Source organism: Dendronephthya gigantea, unplaced genomic scaffold, assembly GCF_004324835.1.
Source record: "Dendronephthya gigantea isolate DGI-Jeju-01 unplaced genomic scaffold, DenGig_1.0 000038F, whole genome shotgun sequence".
NCBI classification, from domain to species: Eukaryota; Metazoa; Cnidaria; class Anthozoa; order Malacalcyonacea; family Nephtheidae; genus Dendronephthya; species Dendronephthya gigantea.
This window is the reverse complement of record NW_021163048.1, coordinates 398,901-418,050: the sequence shown is the minus strand read 5'-3', so window position 1 is coordinate 418,050 and position 19,150 is coordinate 398,901. Positions and strand designations below refer to the sequence as shown.

At 35.2% G+C, this 19,150-nt stretch overlaps 3 protein-coding genes across 3 annotated transcripts; 1 reads left to right on the top strand and 2 right to left on the bottom strand.

Moving 5' to 3' along the window:
• On the bottom strand, positions 1-3,710 carry LOC114526247 (aldo-keto reductase family 1 member A1-B-like). The gene is made up of 6 exons (XM_028547782.1): positions 3,401-3,710; positions 2,425-2,698; positions 2,041-2,181; positions 1,547-1,752; positions 1,091-1,177; positions 1-761 (listed from the first exon to the last, which is right to left on the bottom strand). The coding sequence occupies exons 1-6, from the start codon at positions 3,602-3,604 to the stop codon at positions 696-698; spliced, it is 978 nt and encodes a 325-aa protein (XP_028403583.1). The 5' UTR covers positions 3,605-3,710; the 3' UTR covers positions 1-695.
• A 95-nt stretch (positions 3,711-3,805) lies between these two features.
• Positions 3,806-12,403, top strand: LOC114526248 (ribosome production factor 1-like). The gene is made up of 8 exons (XM_028547783.1): positions 3,806-3,996; positions 9,360-9,440; positions 9,834-9,929; positions 10,313-10,466; positions 10,864-10,946; positions 11,365-11,543; positions 11,632-11,758; positions 11,860-12,403. Exons 1-8 carry the CDS (start codon positions 3,811-3,813, stop codon positions 11,899-11,901), a joined length of 948 nt encoding a protein of 315 aa, XP_028403584.1. The 5' UTR covers positions 3,806-3,810; the 3' UTR covers positions 11,902-12,403.
• A 431-nt stretch (positions 12,404-12,834) lies between these two features.
• Positions 12,835-19,069, bottom strand: LOC114526249 (ras-like protein rasD). The gene is made up of 7 exons (XM_028547784.1): positions 18,902-19,069; positions 18,185-18,307; positions 17,581-17,599; positions 17,366-17,385; positions 14,606-14,830; positions 14,174-14,263; positions 12,835-12,989 (listed from the first exon to the last, which is right to left on the bottom strand). Exons 2-7 carry the CDS (start codon positions 18,266-18,268, stop codon positions 12,858-12,860), a joined length of 570 nt encoding a protein of 189 aa, XP_028403585.1. The 5' UTR covers positions 18,269-18,307; positions 18,902-19,069; the 3' UTR covers positions 12,835-12,857.
• Between the last annotated feature and the right edge of the window lie 81 nt (positions 19,070-19,150).

Sequence of the window (19,150 nt, the reverse complement as noted above, 5' to 3'; positions counted from 1 at the left end):
CATAATACATAACTCTGAGCAGGTGGTGGCGTATATATGAAGCCAACAATATACTTATTCCCATTTATTTTAAATGTATTCTCATGGTTTTGTAAATTATTTTTTCAAAATATATTGGCGTCATATGCATTGGGCTATGCATAATGCATTGATGTTATGACTTGTGGGTTTATGTTTTCACTAAACATATATCAGCCTGTTATTACCATATCATAGAGGAACGTACACATATAGGGGTTGAGGACTGTAAACTATACTAGTTTGGTAATGCATCCTCAAAACGGCACACCTGTAACCCACTCAGTGGGTGTCTAAATACTAACGCGAATTTGGCATTTTATTAGCCCGCCTTAAAATTCGCGGGGAGACGCAAAGGTGAAACCTTTTATCCCGTTTATAGACATGCAAAATTGATTAAAAAAGGTTGTTAGCAAGTAGTTTGAAAAAGAGAAAAAAAAACCAGTTAGCATAGCAATGTGTTTACGTCACAGACCGCGATATTAAACTGGATGGACGCTTTAGATTAAAACACAAATACCTTTGGGCTACCTAGGGTTAGCATCACGCGCAGTCTACATATAATTAAATATAAATCATTACATTTTAGGTCTATAGTCTATATTTATGTATAAACATAAACTCATTTTAAGTGATAAATGTGTTGATATAGTTTTTCTTATAAAATTCTCTTGACATTAAAAAGGTTCATGAAAGGGAAAATGAGGATGATGCGCATCGCGTGGTACTTGTTTTCCATTAACCTGAAAAATCACAGAAACATACTTTAATCATAACGTCTAAAAGATACATATGAACTTAAAGCTTTTGGTGGAATAGTTAGAATATATACCGTTGTTTTGCTAATTTTTTCCTTTGTATTTTTAAATAAAAAGTTTAAAAACTTTTTAAAAAGTTTTTTAAAGTTTAAAAACTATTTGTGCTGCTGAAATGCCCAGAGAGTGAAAGTCGAAAACGAGTCGTATAACTTTAGAAAAATAATTATTGTGCTTATCGAGACCAAGCAAATTTATAAATCAGTTTATATAACTAAGGACAGATTAAGTGTGCACAGTATGTATAGTTAGTGTACCTCTATCATTGGAATGCAAGCTCTCCATGGTCTGTGAAATGATTCAATTATACTCATATCTTCAGGTGATAAACTGAAGTCAAACACCTGAATAAGATATTCACAAATAAATATATATGACTCTGGTGTGTGAACATAAGCTAGCTTGGTTGAAAACTTACACTGAAGATCATTTGGCTTAAATTTTGAGTTATGTAGACAACTTTTGGAAAATGGCTGCAACTGCTATGGAGAACCGTTGCCTAATCTGCGATATACAAAGGAATAGCCGGGGCCCAAATTTCCATCTTACCCAAGGGTCTAAATTATAGCCAGTCCACCCCTGGGAACCTTCATGCATTACATTTAAAATATGCTCAACATCCACAGACCACAGTTAATCTATAAGTATAGAATGGTGACGAATAGTGCAATCAATAATGTAGGCTAAATTACTATATGCAGTGTCAATCATACCTTGCTATTCTCTTTGATTCTTTGAGCTGAAGTACTTTTAGGAATAACAGAAAGTCCTCGTTCTATTTGGAACCTGATACAAACTTGGGCAGCAGTTTTGTTGTACTTCTTGCCAATTGCAACAATTTTATTGTCATCTAACAACAGCGGATCCTCAGGTTTTGCCCAAGGACGATCTGGTGATCCAAGTGGACTATATGCTGTCACTATAAAGCATAAGAAAATCAATAAAATCTTCTTAAGAAGGTCAATATCTTTCACATTACATGTACCTCCATAATCTGCATGCATGCCCCAACCTCCGCCATTAAATTGACCGCAAAAACCCTAGGATTTAATGTCTAAGCAGAAAAATCGATCAATACAGCGTGTAGCACCGTCTCAATTCTCATGACCTTATTTACAGCAAAATCCATTGTTAACTATCATATAATTACATCATGTTCGTTCTGTATAAGGTTGAAAACCTCATATATACCACAGTTTATACCTACCAAGAATGTCATGCTGATTACAAAAATTTATAAGTTCTTTCTGGTTAAGATAGGGATGACATTCCACTTGAAGAACAGATGGTTTGATTCTTGCTTTTGAAACTATTTCTTTCACTTGCTTGCTATTGAAGTTAGATAACCCTTAGGGACAAAACAAACAAATTTAATTTGTTTCAACTTTACTGCTGGCAAGAACTCCATTATAATATGGCATAACTCCTTCTTTCCAGGCAGTTCAGATAAATAAGATGGTACTACCAGAATAAGCTTTAATAATATATCAGATACTATGACAACTCCTAAATGCCTAATACTCCAGATATATGCCCTAAATATTGAAGAAATTTATGTATGTATGTATATATATAGAAAGTATTTTTTTACCAATAGATCTCACTAAGCCTTCATCCACTAACTTCTCCATTTCTTGCCATGTTTCAAATGGATGTACATCACTATACTGAAGACTTCCATCTTCATTCTTAGGGAATGGATTATCTCCAGATTTCAGTCCAATAGGCCAATGAATTAGATACAGATCAAGATAATCTAGCTGTAAATCTTTCAATGTTTTCTCAAAGGCTGGTTTAACATCATTTGCTCCATGTTTGGTGTTCCATAATTTTGAAGTTACAAATAGATCTTTTCTTTCAATATTCTAAAATTTATACAACACAAATATTTGACTAGACAGATTGCCCTTAACAGTCCATAAAGAATTGATTATAAATGAAAATTTTTTTAAAAAACTAATTTCTTTCTTCACAACCATAGTACGTCTTCAGTAGAGTCACAGAATACCTATCAGAAGTAGAACTCCTGTACTTTTTTCGTGATTCGTCATGATTCGTCACTTAGCAAGTGCATTGTTTTGAGGTAGTCACCCCCCTGCCAATACTAAAAATGTTCTGATTTTAGACATTGGCAGGGGGGTGACTGCCTCAAAAAAATGCACTTGCTTAGTGACGAATCATGACGAATCACACTTACAAAAAATAGTATAGAGTTATTCTTCTGATAGGTATTCTGTGGTAGAGTGACTATAACACCTGCTGCAACAAAAATTACTAACTGAAGGATGGATGTAGACCATGTGCTGAAGCAGGATCATGAAAATGGCACCCCTAAGATCCTTAGGGAGATTAAGTGTTTTAGTAGTATGGTAGTATAATTATGCAGTGTATTCAGTATACACAGATCACCATGCTTATCCACGGTATGATGGGATGTTCACAAAATTTATTAGCGAAGTATATGATTTTTCAGGAAAGTCTGATATTATACCACAATTACAATTAACTCATTAAGGGCTACAATTGTAGTCCCATGTAGTCCTCACGCTTTTCTCATTTTCACATACCTTTCCAATTTTCTCCGCGAAAGCTTCGCCTATTTCCTTCTCATTGCCATAAATTGCAGCACAATCAATGTGTTGGTATCCACAATCAATTGCACTTTTGACCGCACTGCCTACAACTCCTGGTTTGCTTTTCCATGTTCCCAGTCCTAGTAATGGAATAGTATAACCTGACTGCAGCTTTGCCAAAAATTTTCCCCCTTGCATTTTTATAGAAAATAAAATTCTCTTGTTAATAGTTCTTTTATACCAAACTCTATCAGCTGAAGTATAAACCAGTCAATAGATTATTGAACCTAAATGAACCACTCAGATGGGGATATTCAAGGATATAGTGACTAAAACCACTTGAACATATATGGATATAAAGGGTTTTAATACAGTATATATGGTCAATAAATACTACGAGCAAGATGGCTGACAAAAACGACGTAAACGAAGTTAATAGTTGTGAGAAAAAGCGTTCTATAGACCTGTCCCGTGTCAGAAATAAAGTAAGAAGAAGTTCTTTGTATAAACAAGAAAAGCATAACAAGAATAAGGAAAAGAGAGAAAGAAAGAAAAAGAGAAAAAGAGAAGAAGAAGCGCTCGGAGATGAGGTGAGAAGTTTGGGTCTCTACTCTTTATAGCAATAACAGTCAGACTCTGAAAGTACACGTGACGTGAGTTTTAGATCAGTTGATCAATTCTCGTCGTTCTCCGATTGCCGATGTTTATCCTGCGTGTTGCGTGTTCAAAATAATCTATATTTTAGCGCGGAAAATCAGACGGGAAAAAGAGCTTACTACGATATTAACAACAGACCATACAATATTGTGGATAGTCTGGATAAAACACTTGTTAAATAGCTCAGAAACACGTGTTCATTCAGTTTCTATTTTCATATTTTATAAATAACTTTCCTACCTTTCCTCTTGCTATTATTTTGTAACTATTATTATCCTTATCCTTAGTTTATGAACTAATGATAATGTCTAGCAAACCAGGTGAATAAGAATGAAACCCATCCATCCTCAGGTTTACTTTCAAATGTAGTAGTTTTAAAAAATAGTCAAATGCCCACCAACATGAAAGACAATGCAACATGCTTATATGTATGATAAACATGAACAATGTGCGGACTATCTTTGAGAAATGTCTCGTCACTCTCATGTGGGAACAAGTAAGTTTATGTTGGCCAGAGACCTTGGAAGACAAGGGTAACACTTTGATACACTTGTAAAGATTTTCGAAACCGTGCCAGAGCCATGAGGGTAGTTGCTCCACTGCCATATCATACATCATATGACTCCCATATTGACTATCTTGAAAAGTTTTTCACACCTTCATGCCTTGCCCTGAAATAAGGCATGATATTCTACACTCTGGGTACCTTGATTGGATGACATAGATTGTAGATTGCATTCACGGGTCACACATAAATCTGAAGTTATATTTCGAAGCTATAATTTGAAGTTAATTTTTCGTAGATCAATCATGAAACACAGATTACAAAATTGTCAATCATGGTTTCACTGGTAAAAAAATACAACCACGCTTCACCAAAGGCAAACGCATTTACTTCTTCTTACCACCCTGCTTATCTCATTGCAGTTCTGTATCTAGTAAAGTACCTGTTATACACAAAGTTACCAAATTTACATCTCTTTACACTTTGTATTGCAAATTGCAACCTTGGAAAATTTGAACCTTGTAACAGGCAGGGATCATTATAAACTGGAGTTGCACCACTTTTTAAAATTGTAAGAAAATTTCTGGAGATACATGTGATTTTACAAAACTGATGATCAAATAAGGACGTTTGTCAAGAAATACAATGTCAGTGTAATAATGTTCAGGACTTCGGGTCAAGATGGGTCAAGCGTTCATGTGAAAAAAAAGTTAAAAAACTGCCATGTACTGCTCAAAAAAGTTAAAAAACTGCCGTGCACTGCTCAAAGCGGGGTCCCTGTTTCGTTCTTGTCTTAAACAGGACTATTAGAATGTATTCTGTCTCTCGCCATTAGAATGTATTTTGACTACAGCGTCATAAGAATGTATTTTGGCTCTCAAAAGGAACAAGAAGGAATTATTTATTCATTTATTTTAGAGTTTTGGCAACTTCTAGCAAAAAATTATATAACATGCAACTATACAGCAATTTGTATATGAGTAGGCATATCCGGTTTTTTTTATCCACCCCGTATACATGTCATGTCTATTGTCTATCTAGTGAAAAAAACAGTACGTTATAGCGCTTTTAAAGCAAATTTGTTGGGCTTAATCACCACAAGTTTTAAAAAGCAGAAATGAACTTTCTCCCTTCAATTTCTCCGTAAAATTTCTTCACCTGGGTTTCGCCGTTTTGAACAGGAAGTTTTCAAACTATAGAATATACGTCGTGCAGTAAAGATATTTAATAATTACACCAGGAAGGAATAGGTATTGAAGAATAATAATTTATGCACAACCTTTGTTGACCTGTGCATTGTATCACGAGTATTCATCATGTCTCAGCACATTCCTTGAACGCAGAACACCCGCAGAGGCACATGCAGTCACGAACAATGTCTGGGATACGATGGCATCGAAGTCATGATAAATATGCAGTAAATATACCAGCATGTCGTAGAAAAAAAGAGTGGGGGTCTTTGAATTTTGAAATTATCTGCGGACTTCATATAATCCTCACTGTCAATAATAATTTCCAATAATAGCCCGCATATACTCTATTGATTGTATCGGGTTATCTGAGGTTAACTCGCTTTTCGAGAGCCTTAGAACGGCCTAGCACGCTTTCCCGGGACGACATTTCTCTATGTGATAATTGTCAATATCGCCTCATCTCGTGATGCTGACTGCTGAGCATGTAGGCTGAAAGGTAGCCATACCAGCACACGCAATTTCTACTTCAAAATGTGAACAAGTCGTGTTAAAAGAAACCTACAAATTGACATCATGACTTATGTTGTTGCTTTTGTTAAGTTTTTAAAGTTTTAAAAAGCGAGGCGAAGCGATTGCAAAGTTATTACTTAACAGCACAGTAAACTTATTTGTATTCATATAGACGTAAATAGAATTATAGCAACAAACATCATTATGTCTTTTGGTGAAACCCCAGCCGGGTTTACCTAGTTAGCCTGGGTTCGAGAAGTTTTCTTGCTTACTCGGCTGTTCATGTACGAAAAGGTCGAGCTCTATCGAAATATTCAGGCTTTAAAATTGACTTAAAAACCTGCCAAATCCTATTATTGGCCGACTAATTCCACGAATCCCACTGGCGCTTTGCGTCAATGTAAATTTACTTAGCACCATGCAGATTAATTAATTATAATCCTAAAAAACTACTTAATTGTGAGAAAATACATGTATTGTGGGATATATAATAAAATCTGTATCAATAGGCCCAAAGGAATTTTATAAAAACATATAAATTGTGGATATGAACGAATTGGTTTTGGCATGTTAAGTGTCATACATATGCATCCTGTCATAACTCATAATTCCGCAAATGATTTCATCCGCCTTTCAAATCCACTTACGAAACAGACAAAAGGTCACATTCCCTCCTGCCGAGTGATGTTTATATGTAGTTATTAAAACGCATGCATCATAAAAAAGTATCATCTGTGTAAAGATGTCAACTGTAGCTGAAACACTCATCAAAGTTTGCAAATATCACGCCTTAAACGAGACGGAGTGCAGTAACATTCTGGATGGAAATGAATTTTCTGTTCAGTACATCGGCTGCACTGCGATCACTGAAGATTACGACATTTCATCCGACGCACAAATAGACGAATTCTTTAAATATGTGGTTAGTGAATACAGAAAGAACTATGTTAGCAATATGTTATTCAAACTGAGGATAAATTCGGATGGCGCCACGATTTTCAATGATGATGATAAAATACAACACAGCTTCAAAGCATGCAACATCAGTGATGTTACGACAACGAAATTTTGGAAGTATTCAGAATATCTAATCATAGTCGCAAAAACGAGGAATGAAGGAAGCTTAAAAGGTCATGTTTTATATTGTAAGGACAAAACCAACGTACAACGTATATGCGGGAGCTTCAGTGAAATGTTCAAAACGGCCAGGCCGATTACTGAAGCAACAACGAAAGAAGAGTGTAGTATTGCTGGTGATTGCGAAACTGACGGCTGTGATGCTTCTGTCATTGAAACTCGAAACGTCCTTGAGCGCATGAATGGAATTTCTAAAAACGACTCAAATAAAGATACTTTGTATAAAGTGAAGAACAATAACACTTCAAGTGACCATCACGCTAACGCAAGGGTCGTAGAGTCTGTGGATGGTTTCACTGAATTAGCCAAATCCAGATGTTCCAGTCAGAGTAGTGATGATGGAATAACGCCGAAATCCTGGGCAACAATATTTAAAAGATAAATCAAGTCGTTTTGTCAGCTCGCTGACATCGCATTTTAAAGGAAGATCATGCAGATCGTTTGATAAAACATATTAATTATATAATAATCTCTTAGCTATATTTATTAATAGTTTGTTAAAGATAAAGGTTATGTAACTATAGTGAATGAAATATACTCATATATATGTACCAACATGCACATGCATGCATATTGTCAGATATAGAAACATTTCTCAAAGTCACACAATTATCATTTATTATAATCACTTGAGGCAGTTTTTACACGGCAAATTTTATTTGGCAATTATCGTGTAGCTCTTAAGCCTGTATCATGTAAATGGGAAATTTAATCTGCTATACTCATTTCGACATTTCGAAATATCTGCTATAATACTCATTTCGACGGAAGATCGAATGCTATAATGTCAGTTTTATGTCAAAGAAAATTTGCCCGCGTGAAAGGGCTTTGCACGTTTCTATATAATCTCCCAAATAATAATAACTTGCAAAAACTTGTGTTCCGTTTGATCTAGGTTTAACCTAATAAACGTCTTTCCATAAAAACTTAATCCAACGTCCATCAAAGTATTCTGAGAGACTTAATTTAGATAAACGTATGTATACTGTAATTTGCAATTCAATTGAAAATTTATTTTATCACCATTAGTTAGCACGAATAAATAAATAGCCTGTTACTGTGATCAATAAGAGAACCGTGCATGCGGTTGTTTATCATTAAATACAAAACGAAAACCGACTGTTTGTTGCGTATTTGATAGATTTTGGGTAGTTCAACTATGCATGAACGATTAACGGAATACACGATTTAGGAAGTCTTTACATGACGGACTTAAGGCTAGTTTCCACTCAGGAAAATTCTCCTTTTGCATCGGACAGGACAGGAAAGTTTCCTTTGTATAAACGCCGCCTGAGAACTCACCGACAAAGGAAATTTTCCTGTCCGTTACAATCCAAAGGAGAATTTTCCTGTTACTGTACTTACAGAAATCAGGTAGCATGGCGCCTTATATGGTTTTGCAAACGGGAAACCACTGCACTCGTTGTTCTCTGTAACGAGCTATCTTGTCCGTAAAATGGAGTTCATGATAAGACTCATCCTAGTTAACACGTATCTCAACATAGTCGGCTTTTCTGCTGTTAGAGAGTTTATAAACTAAGGTTCGTGCGTGGTACATCACGTACATCACGTCCGCCTCAAGATGATTGGATATATGCATGTACAATTCATATTATATATAAAGTATGCAAATGTCCATCACACTGACCACACAACCAGAGGCGTAACTACACGCCTAAAAACGCTCAGGTTGATGCAAGTTGATACAAACAGGATGGAGCAATGTTGTGCTGCCCACATTGTTCAGAGTTGGCATCAACATTGAACAATATTGTTGAAACTGAATCGGTTGTAACAATATTGTTCAATATTGATAACAACTCTGAACAATGTGGGCAGCACAACATTGCTCCATCCTGTTTATATCAACTTGCATCAACCTGAGCGTTTTTACGCGTGTATAACGATGATTTGTTTTGAAGGGGTTGAACATATTTTTACTCAATTTTAGGCCCCGCCAAAGCAAGTGCCAAGAACTATTGAAAACACCAGACTTCCTGACGAGACTATGGTTGATGGCGACGATGAAGAGGTAAATATGATACAGTGAATACACCCACTGACCTATATAAGTAGTGACATAGATTTGTTTGCTGGAGCTATTAAAAAGTTAAAGCTTATACTAATATACAGTTATAGGCTAAGCTAGAAAATTGAAGACAATTGAAACAATAGACTTAAAAGCAGAGACGCCCACACCCCCTAATAATTTCCAGAATCGGTTTTTAGATTTGTTGAAATCCAATATGAGGGAGAAGATAAACAGTTTTAAAGTTTTTTTGTAGTTGGAGTGAAAATTTGGAGTAAAAAACTGATCCGGAACTTTCTAGAATTTTCCCTCTCAAAAAAGTGCCACTTGTGTTTACTAAAATAACATAATCTCATTTTAATTGTCTGTGACCTTTTCAACTTATTTCCGGCACAGGTCTTACGTGATGAAGAAACAGATGAACTCAGTACTTACTTTCAATGCGAAGTGAAATCTAAAGTTTTGCTGACTACCTGTAACAAACCCACTGTGGTACGTGCTCGTGACATTTTATATGCATTTTGCGATGTTACAAAGCAAGAGGACTAGCCAGCTAGGTCTTAAATGCTGGTGAGATGCAGAGAGATGAGGTTATAGTAAACAAAGGAATATCATAGGATATTATAGGATATTATAGGATATCATAGCAATGATAACAGTGCCTGTCGAACCAATAAAATTGATATACTATCTGTTAATGTAGAAATAATACCCGTAATCCGGTCTCAGATTTTCTTCTGATTCTCAATCCTCATCACCATTTTTGGTAATCACATTCTCGCATTATATATGCCTATAATTTTTTCACTTCCTCCTCATGAATCCATGAGTTCAGAATAACAGCTCACAGGGCGTTTTTTTATTTAAAAATATAGAAAACAGTGCAATTTGTTGATGCGTTAGAGCAAATCATCCCAAACTCTGAAGTAAGACACAGGAAAGGTATTGACATAAAGAAGATAATTCCTCAGGCGATTGAAAGAGGGTTTACGAACCTTGTTATTGTGAATGAAAATCATAAAGAACCAAGTATCCTTTTAAACGTAATTGGACGTGTATTTTACGTAGGATTTTTCTCTAGCGAAATATTTTGTATAAACCTTATTCTTAAATGTTAGTGGCAGGGTTTGGATTTGAGTATACGTTAATTGGACAGTGGAATGATTTATGGTAATTCCTTTGAGTGTCAGACTTTTGCACCTCTCTAGACCCCCTCGGGGCAAGAGGAGGGTTGTGAACAACCCTATAGAAATCGACCCCTTGGTCACGAATCGTGATTTGCAAATATGCTCTTACACGTGGTTAGACTCATTAGCTAGTTATTACTAAGGTTCATTAGTAAGGTTAATCGCATTGCTTATACAAGTCTTGCTTGCGGGCTTGCTATACTTTCTGTCCTAATAATTTTTCTTGACAGAAATATCAGATGCTCTATTGTTAATTCACCTCCCCGACGGTCCAACCGCGCATTTTAAACTAAGCGGTATCAAGTTATCAAAACATATTAAGGTATGTGAATGTGATGTTCGTGGTGTTAACTATTGCTTCTTCCAGATTCTCACAATTTTATGCCCACTTTTTGAGAACATTCTCAAAGTGTGACTGCCAAAATATTTGTGTTGGTTTTTTCTATCTCTCTGTGTGTGAAAGAGTGTGAATCACAAATTTGTAGCGAAGTATGTAATTGTAACCTCCTGACTTTAATTGGCTCGTGGATTGTCTGGAAATATAGTGTTTACTTACTTGTTGCCTAATTGTTCTTGTGTTCATTGGTCTCTACACTCGTGAATCTCGTGCACAGGATAAAAATGACCTTTCACACCTCTAAGGGAAACAAGTGAAAAAAACTGATAGGTTTACTTTAACCAGGTGTATGGAAAGACTTAGTTAATTAGGCGTAAATTTACATACTCGATGTTCTTTATAGAATCACGGAAGAGCATCATCTCATCGGCCTGAAGTGATATTAAATAACTTCAAGACGAGGCTGGGTCATTCTGTTGCCAGACTGCTGGCGTCATTGTTTCCATATGATCCTCAGTTTGAAGGAAGACGTTGCGCAACATTTCACAATCAGAGAGATTTCATATTCTTTAGACACCATAGGTAAGCAAATATCCACTCCAATATAGTTCGAATATGGTTGAATTGCAGTGCTCAGAACAAAAGCATATTTTCGTTTCTCGTATTTCAGGTACATTTTCAAGAACTCGGAGAAAGCTGGCCTTCAGGAACTAGGACCTAGATTTACATTAAAATTGAGGTCTTTACAGCGGGGAACATTTGATACAAAGTTTGGAGAGTATGAATGGATACACAAGGTACAGTTTAATGTACCTTATATATGACAAAAAAACTGTAAAGAGTACGAAACATACAAAGTATGTAGACGTATAATATGTCAAATTATATTTCATTTTAGCGCAAAGAAATGGACACAAGTCGCCGGAAATTTGTCTTATGATAAACGATTTTTCACTCTACCTGTGGACAACCAGCGCTGGAAGTTACAGATTCCATATCGTGTCCTTGATTCGTTGATACAGGCATTGGACTAGTATACTTATAAATGATCCACACTGCGACACACTGTTTGGTGTGCAAATAGAAGATATATACGTGTGGTGGAAATAAAAAAAAAACTTGCAAGACTGATTCACGATTCAGGAAAATTCTGTATAGATGAACTTGCATGGCCAGCCATAAAATATACTGCATGTGTTATTGTGGACAGTGACCAGGTTGTTCCCCGCTGATAAAAACATGCAGCACTGCATGAGCAAATGTTGTGATTTACCCAGCAACATCGTTATATCCATGTTCTTGGGTGCATCACAACAGTTCATTCCTGCTATTTTCATCGACCGTGGTAACGGCTTTTTGCTGTATATATAAGTACGCTTTCCATGTATGAAAAAATATTTCTATATATACAAACAAAGTAGTCTAAGCCCTTGGAATTTGGAAAAGTTTTGCTGTACCTCACGAACATGGTTGCAATCAAGTTCGCAGCGTCTTGTTAGCCTTCAACAAGTTGCTGCATCTTGATAACCAAGTTCGTCATGCAACCTTGTTTCATCAACGGCGAACATGAGCGCTTTTAGCCGTGCAAACCCTTTGAGCGTTTCTATGATCGTTAAGCACGTCATGTTATAAGCATCCTAGAGTGGTGAGACTACAAGTACATGCAATGGCGGGGGCGGAGCACAACATTTTCAATGAATAAAAAACATCTTAAGATACTACAATATAAGGATTACAAATAAATCCTTTTAAATAAGGAGATCTAGCTTTAAATAAGATAAAATATAGAATGGCTAGCTATTGTTACAGTTGAATTAAAAAGCCAAATGATAACTAATATAAAACCTGAAACCCATATGAGGTTTTGTCCGTATAACTTGGCAAATATGAATAGTGTTAAACTATCAGGCAGTCCTTCTTTTTGCTTTTAGCTGGCCTCCTTGATAAAGTTCTTTCAAGCATATGTGCTTGCAGCCTGTGTATCTGACCATAAATAAGTTGAAATGCTTCTTGGACATTTAAGCCAGTCTACATTTGAAGAGAAGGAGAAATGCTTGTCTAGATATATCTGTTGCTGCAGCCAAGAAAGTTTTGCTCAAACTCATAATAATATCTCAATACATATATTGTTAACTTTCGACACTATGTACAATAAAAAGATAAAAAGATAAAAGGTAAGGCGATTAAAAGTACTAGTTTCGTCCTTCGAACCTTTTCAGGCGATTTGTTGAAAAGGTCCGAAGGACGAAACTAGTACTTTTAATCGCCTTACCTTTTATCTTTTTATCTTTTCATTGTACATAGTGTCGAAAGTTAACAATATATGTATTGAGATATTATTATGAGTTTGGAAAAATGCTTGCAAAAAATGAAAATGTTCTTTGCAGGAATGAGGAGAAATTTGAATATTTTTGCGTCTCATTTGATGCATAATGATCGGAGATTAAACCGTGGGGGGGGGGGACTTAGTCCTTAGCAATGTATGAATGTTATTACTGTATATACCGTAGTTACAGTAATATCAAAAATGTTATTGTTTATGTTACAAATTACGACTAATACAGTCTATATTATATCTGGTATATATTAAACGTGTGCGTGGTGATAAATAATCGTGTTCAAGTGAACAAGAGAGAAACTTAGAATCAATATTAGTGTCCTACATTCCTATATATACGTATATTCAGCTGACGGTATATATTTTGCTACATCAAACTGTTGATTAGAAATACAGAGACAATATCAATGACGTTTAAAAGCCATATCAGGAGCGGTATTTTACTGTTAATTTAAAAGAGGGCGTTCGAAGAATGCGAAGAAGCGTGAGAATCCTATATGAATTTTTCTTCCAAATGTCACCTACATAATATGAAATAATGTTTTTTACAGATTTTTATTAAGAACTTGTTAGATTCTCGTTTCAATCGTCCAATACAAACCATGTATATTGCAAAAAAACAACAACAAGCGAGTTCGATATACATTGACAACCCCGAAATTGACCCTTTTTCAAATAAAGAGATAACGGTATTTCTGATTGCAAATGTTAGCGAATTTATCCACATTTTTGGACACCAGATGTGGATTTATTTTTCAGTCAGTGATGGTATTTCAAACGTAGAATTAGGTAGATAACTGCATGCAGCTGAAATTGTTGCAAGATAATTCAAACACCAACTACACGCCTCTCTTGGCTTTATACCATTACCAACCTTAGCGGACGTTTCAATATAAGGAATAGAGACGGTATTACAATATTCCTGAATTTCGTCACTGTCGACCTCTCGTTCGTCTTCTAAATCCTGGGAAGATATGAACGACTTGCTTTGTAAGAATAATTTGACTACTTCTGCTAGGCTAAGCCTCTAAGTCGTAAACTACATTTTGCATAGTCAAATCCTAGTTAACTCAGAAATATACGACTCTGATTGGTCAATCCTGAACGACGTTTTTATACAACCTGCCCCAGTTGTAAGAACTTCTAATGCGTACGTCTCTAATGGAGGCATGTGATCACTATTCTCAGGCATCTAAATGCTTGGTCTGTTGAGCAAAAACCCCTTGCCTGCCTCATCACAAACCCCTTCATGCATGCACCAGAATTTTTTTATTATCCTGCATGGTTGGGCCATTAGGAGTCTCACCCGTTTATTGCCAACAATAATCATTGGAAGGCTTGGTTGTTCTTTATCTTCTATAATTTTACTTCGTAAATCTTTCATTTCAAGCCAGCTTGCCTGAGAGTTGATTGCAAATAAAATCAGGAAGGCATCTCCTGTTGCGAGTGAAGAGTCGCGGAATGAAGAGAATTCCTCTTGACCTGCCGTGTCAACTATTTCAATGTCATATAAACGACCAGCATATTCAATCTAAAGACATCGAGGCCTGGATTACTTCATGTAAAGGTGTAACCATCTTTTTGTATATGTATTGCTCAGTAAATTCACAGTTGTATAAACTGTGATAAATTATATACTACACTGAGTACACTCTACAGAATTAGTTTTGTTTCACATAGTATCAATCGGTGAAGAAAAATTGCATCTTAAAATCTATAAGTGCTTATATAGTGTAAATCGGGTGATCCGTGACTGTGTGATGATGGTTGAATCTAAAAATGATGGGCTTTACAGCACTCGAAATTTGCTTTTGAATGTAATTTCTCGACTGAACTTACTATGTTGAATGACAGCCGATAAATACGAGGGCAGGGTACTGGAAACTACTTCCAATCTACTGTACGCCTTTCTGCCCATAGGGGTTTAAATATTCGCCCTTTCTAAAGAACTGTGTGATTTATCGATATATTGAAAAAATTACCGCTGTAATATATACAGGCGGCTACATTATTTCTTCCGAAATTACGTAAGAGATTCTGGTTAAGATTAGGGTTAGTCTTAGAACTACGATTAACACCGTAAAATATAAAATTGACCTTGTGTTCTATATTGATATTGTACCATTCTTCCCGCCCCGCATATTTGGTTGATATCGGCATTTTATTCACAAAGAACGGCAAAAAGCTTTACTTAATGCAAACAGTAAAATACGTCACTAATGCATATCTGTCACAACAGTGCATGCATGTGTCATAGTAAACGTTGCCCTGACGAAAATAACACATTGTTGGCATGCGGTGATGCTGATGCAAGTCAAAGTCAGTTATGGATGCAGAACGGAATGTTCACTGGCATTTATGCTATTTTCAGTCACTATCTGCAGGTTAAAAATAACAGTACAAAGCCATATAGGCATCGACCATAGCAAATAAAACGAGTCTACCACAAGCCTGTTAAATCAAAGTAATTTTGTGATGGTATACAGTATCTCAATTCAGAAGTACACCTAAACCATACCGCTCTATAAAGTTTGTAATCGCCGCTCTGTATAAATGGTGAGGAAAGTCGAGTTTTTTTTATAAACTCAGTCGTGCAAATGATCAGTTGTAGGAATAAATGCAGTTGGGAAATCGGACGAAATGCCTGTAGGCAATATTCTGTTCGTGTTGCGCAATATGTAAAATGAACAGGAAATGTAGTGAATACAACAGAATATCTGAGTGTTTGACCAGTTCAACAGAACGAATATTAACTAAGAATGATTTTATCTCGATTACTCCAAGGGTAATTTTTGTTAGGGTGTGTGCCAAAAATATTTGCCGAGCCTGGTTTTATTTGCGTCCGCTGTAAGTTTAGCACTTGAACGGCTTTGCTGGGCAATTAAAGACTCGTGCAGCAGAACACGTAAACTAAACAAAAACATCAACTAATTCAAAGCTTATTAAGCATCATCAAAAGAAAATTAACTAAATTTAGTCATACTGAAGTAAAAGCCTCTTCAAAACAAGAATATTTTAGATAGTGAGAAGATTGAAATGACGTTAAAGGCGTTAAATAATCATTTGAAAAAATCATCGAAAAAACCAATACCATAATATCGATATTTGAAGAATACTGGCATTTATCCGAATATCGTCATTGACATACTGCAACAGCTAGAAAAAGATTTGCATCTAAGCTACGGTTGCATTTTGTCGTTTTTTGACAATTGATACGCCTACGACATGCACTAAGTATAATATAGTATAAAATCATGAACATAACTATCTTCCTATAAGGCTATATCGTGCACAGTCGATGTTCGAACTTCCTTTACATATGGTATAAAATGCAAGATGACAACATTATCTTGAGAGGACAACATTATCTTGAGAGTTAGTGATAATAAAAATATTCACACTAAGGAAGCATATACTGAAAAAACCTCCCTCAACTGGTCTACTGTTTGCAATGTGAACTCATTCACTTACAATACAGCGTATGAAACAGACCCCAGAATTAAACAATATGCATCTATTAGATACTTTTAGAAGAAATGTATTTTCACAAGAAAATTTACCAAATAAGAGCAGAAATTGAGAGTGAATACCCTACTGAATAAGTATACATTTTCACAGCTGAATCAGTTTAAATATTTGTTTCAATATAACAAAGAGGCAGTATGGAAGCAACTTCAAACCATCAACATTACTTCACTAAATGTGGTATAACAGCCGTTGTAGAAAAAAATCTCAATGTCTCGACCTAACGGCCTTCATCAAACAAAGAGTAGCTAATTTTTGCCTATTTTAGGCAGTTATTATGTCAAATTTGATTATGTCAGTTTGAATATGGTGCATTCATTTTCAAACAGTGTTGCCATATATAAACAATATCTGAAAAACTTAATTACTGGAATTTTGGGAAAATAACAAATGAATTAACAAAATAACATATTTCAGATACATCAGTATTAATTTTTAACAGCTATAGGTTAGCTGAAATTTAACTAGCCATATATACAACAAACAAAACTTGTATATATACTTGTTAGCTAAAATAACCATTCTAGCAGTAGTTACCAACCTCTTTCTGATATGTTTCCTCTAAAAGTGAAAGAGGAAAAACTGTTAAAATGGCAATTGGGAAATTCTAATATATCATACTAAATCAATGGAAATATATGAAAGCATTATAAAAGGATTTTTTAATATGATACAAGGATATATTTTTATAATACCAACACTAAAATTCATGCATGTAGATTAAATAATTAGTATAAAATAATTTTGGGTACTTACCAAGTGTGGGATCATAATACTAAAATATAAAGAAAGATATACAAATATAAAATATAATAACTATAATAATAACTAGTTGAACAACATACAGAATTCTAAGAGAATGATAATGCATAAAGATCAGGCTTGGTGCACAAAGCCTCGTGTCTTAATCATAGGTGTATGTATATAGGAGGTGGCTGTAATCCATCTGACAAAGGGTGGTGGGTGATTATTTCAATTTCAAGTCAATTTTTTGAAATTCTAGAACATTTATAATTTGTGATCTATTCATATGAACATGACCAAGGTAATAAATATATTTGTCCAATACCAAACTAAATTGTTAATTAGAGGGTGGATCTTAAATGAGTTGAGCTAATATATTTGATTAACTGAACAAAATTTTACTATAGGAAGAATTGATCTTCAGTTGTGGAGATGATTTGAATGCAATGAATGTTTATCAAGAGCATGGTAAACTTAACTACAGTGAAAAGAGTATTGTTAACAAACTTTTAGGAAAAAACTGACAAATTCTGCTGGCAAGGTAAACTTTTGCCAACAAATGTCAGTGCCATATGCCTTACTCTAAATTATAACTAGTGTATCAATCAGCAATTACCTCTGTGAATTCATCTCTTAAATATCGGATAGTTAATGAACTTTTGCCAACTCCACCACTTCCAGTGACACAAAGTCGCAACATTGGGCTTTTTACATCCAGTTTCACTTTATTTGTTCAACCCTTTATAATATAGAAATATACAGATAGACTGAATGATAACAGATGCACTTACAGTATTAGGAAATGACAAGATTTTTGTTAATTTTCCTGGTTGGCTCCAGTTGACTGGTCAAGAGATACTGATATTTGAGCATGTAACAGTCTAACAGACAGCTTTCTTGATCACAGCAATTAAGAATATTTGAAGGAGCTACTGAATTTTAATATATTACCAGTCATTGCTATTACAGCCATGCTGCTGCCTCCAAACTATCTCAACTACAACAATCTTTCGTTCTTCCTTCGTTCTTCAAATTAGTTATATGTAACCAATAAAAAAAATTTGAGCTCCCAAGTCTGAGCATTTTTTAATAAATAGCCTGAAAATTGTATCAGTCAGTGCAGTTACACCATATGGCCTTGCCTATAATGTCATTTTACATGACATTCGATTTCGACATATTTAGAAAGCTGATAACAGATTAGCAACAGGTTAATCTGATTTTATCGTCAAATTTTGACATATACATAAATATAGTGTTTGAATTGTGTGAATCTGTTATATTAAATTGCAAAGCGACTGAAGGTCAAAATCATTATTAATTCAGTGCTCACCTTTTGAAAATCGGCTTTATAACTCCTATTCCACAATATTACATCGATTACTTGAAACAAAATTTCCCCGGGATAAAAGTTTGCATATTTCATAAAAAAGATACCACAGAAACTTCTAACTTGTGTTAGAATTACAGTATTCCACTTATTAAACCAGACCAGGCCTTTGACCCGCGTGTAGTTATCGAATAAACAAATTGGTCTTAGCCAATCAAAAACGCCAATAAACAAAAGACCTCCTTATATGCT

Coding starts and splice junctions, on each gene's coding strand:
- LOC114526248 (XM_028547783.1), top strand. CDS start 3,811: ATGGCTGACAAAAACGACGTAAACGAAGTTAATAGTTGTGAGAAAAAG. Junction 9,930..10,312: donor CCTGTAACAAACCCACTGTG/GTACGTGCTCGT, acceptor TTAAAAATATAG/AAAACAGTGCAATTTGTTGA. Junction 10,467..10,863: donor TGAAAATCATAAAGAACCAA/GTATCCTTTTAA, acceptor CAGAAATATCAG/ATGCTCTATTGTTAATTCAC.
- LOC114526249 (XM_028547784.1), bottom strand. CDS start 18,268: ATGTTGCGACTTTGTGTCACTGGAAGTGGTGGAGTTGGCAAAAGTTCA. Junction 14,264..14,605: donor TTATTGTTGGCAATAAACGG/GTGAGACTCCTA, acceptor ATATCTTCCCAG/GATTTAGAAGACGAACGAGA. Junction 12,990..14,173: donor ATATTGAAACGTCCGCTAAG/GTTGGTAATGGT, acceptor CTTCAAATGTAG/ACTGGCTTAAATGTCCAAGA.
- LOC114526247 (XM_028547782.1), bottom strand. CDS start 3,604: ATGCAAGGGGGAAAATTTTTGGCAAAGCTGCAGTCAGGTTATACTATT. Junction 1,753..2,040: donor TAATCAGCATGACATTCTTG/GTAGGTATAAAC, acceptor TATGCTTTATAG/TGACAGCATATAGTCCACTT. Junction 762..1,090: donor CTTGCATTCCAATGATAGAG/GTACACTAACTA, acceptor GTGATTTTTCAG/GTTAATGGAAAACAAGTACC.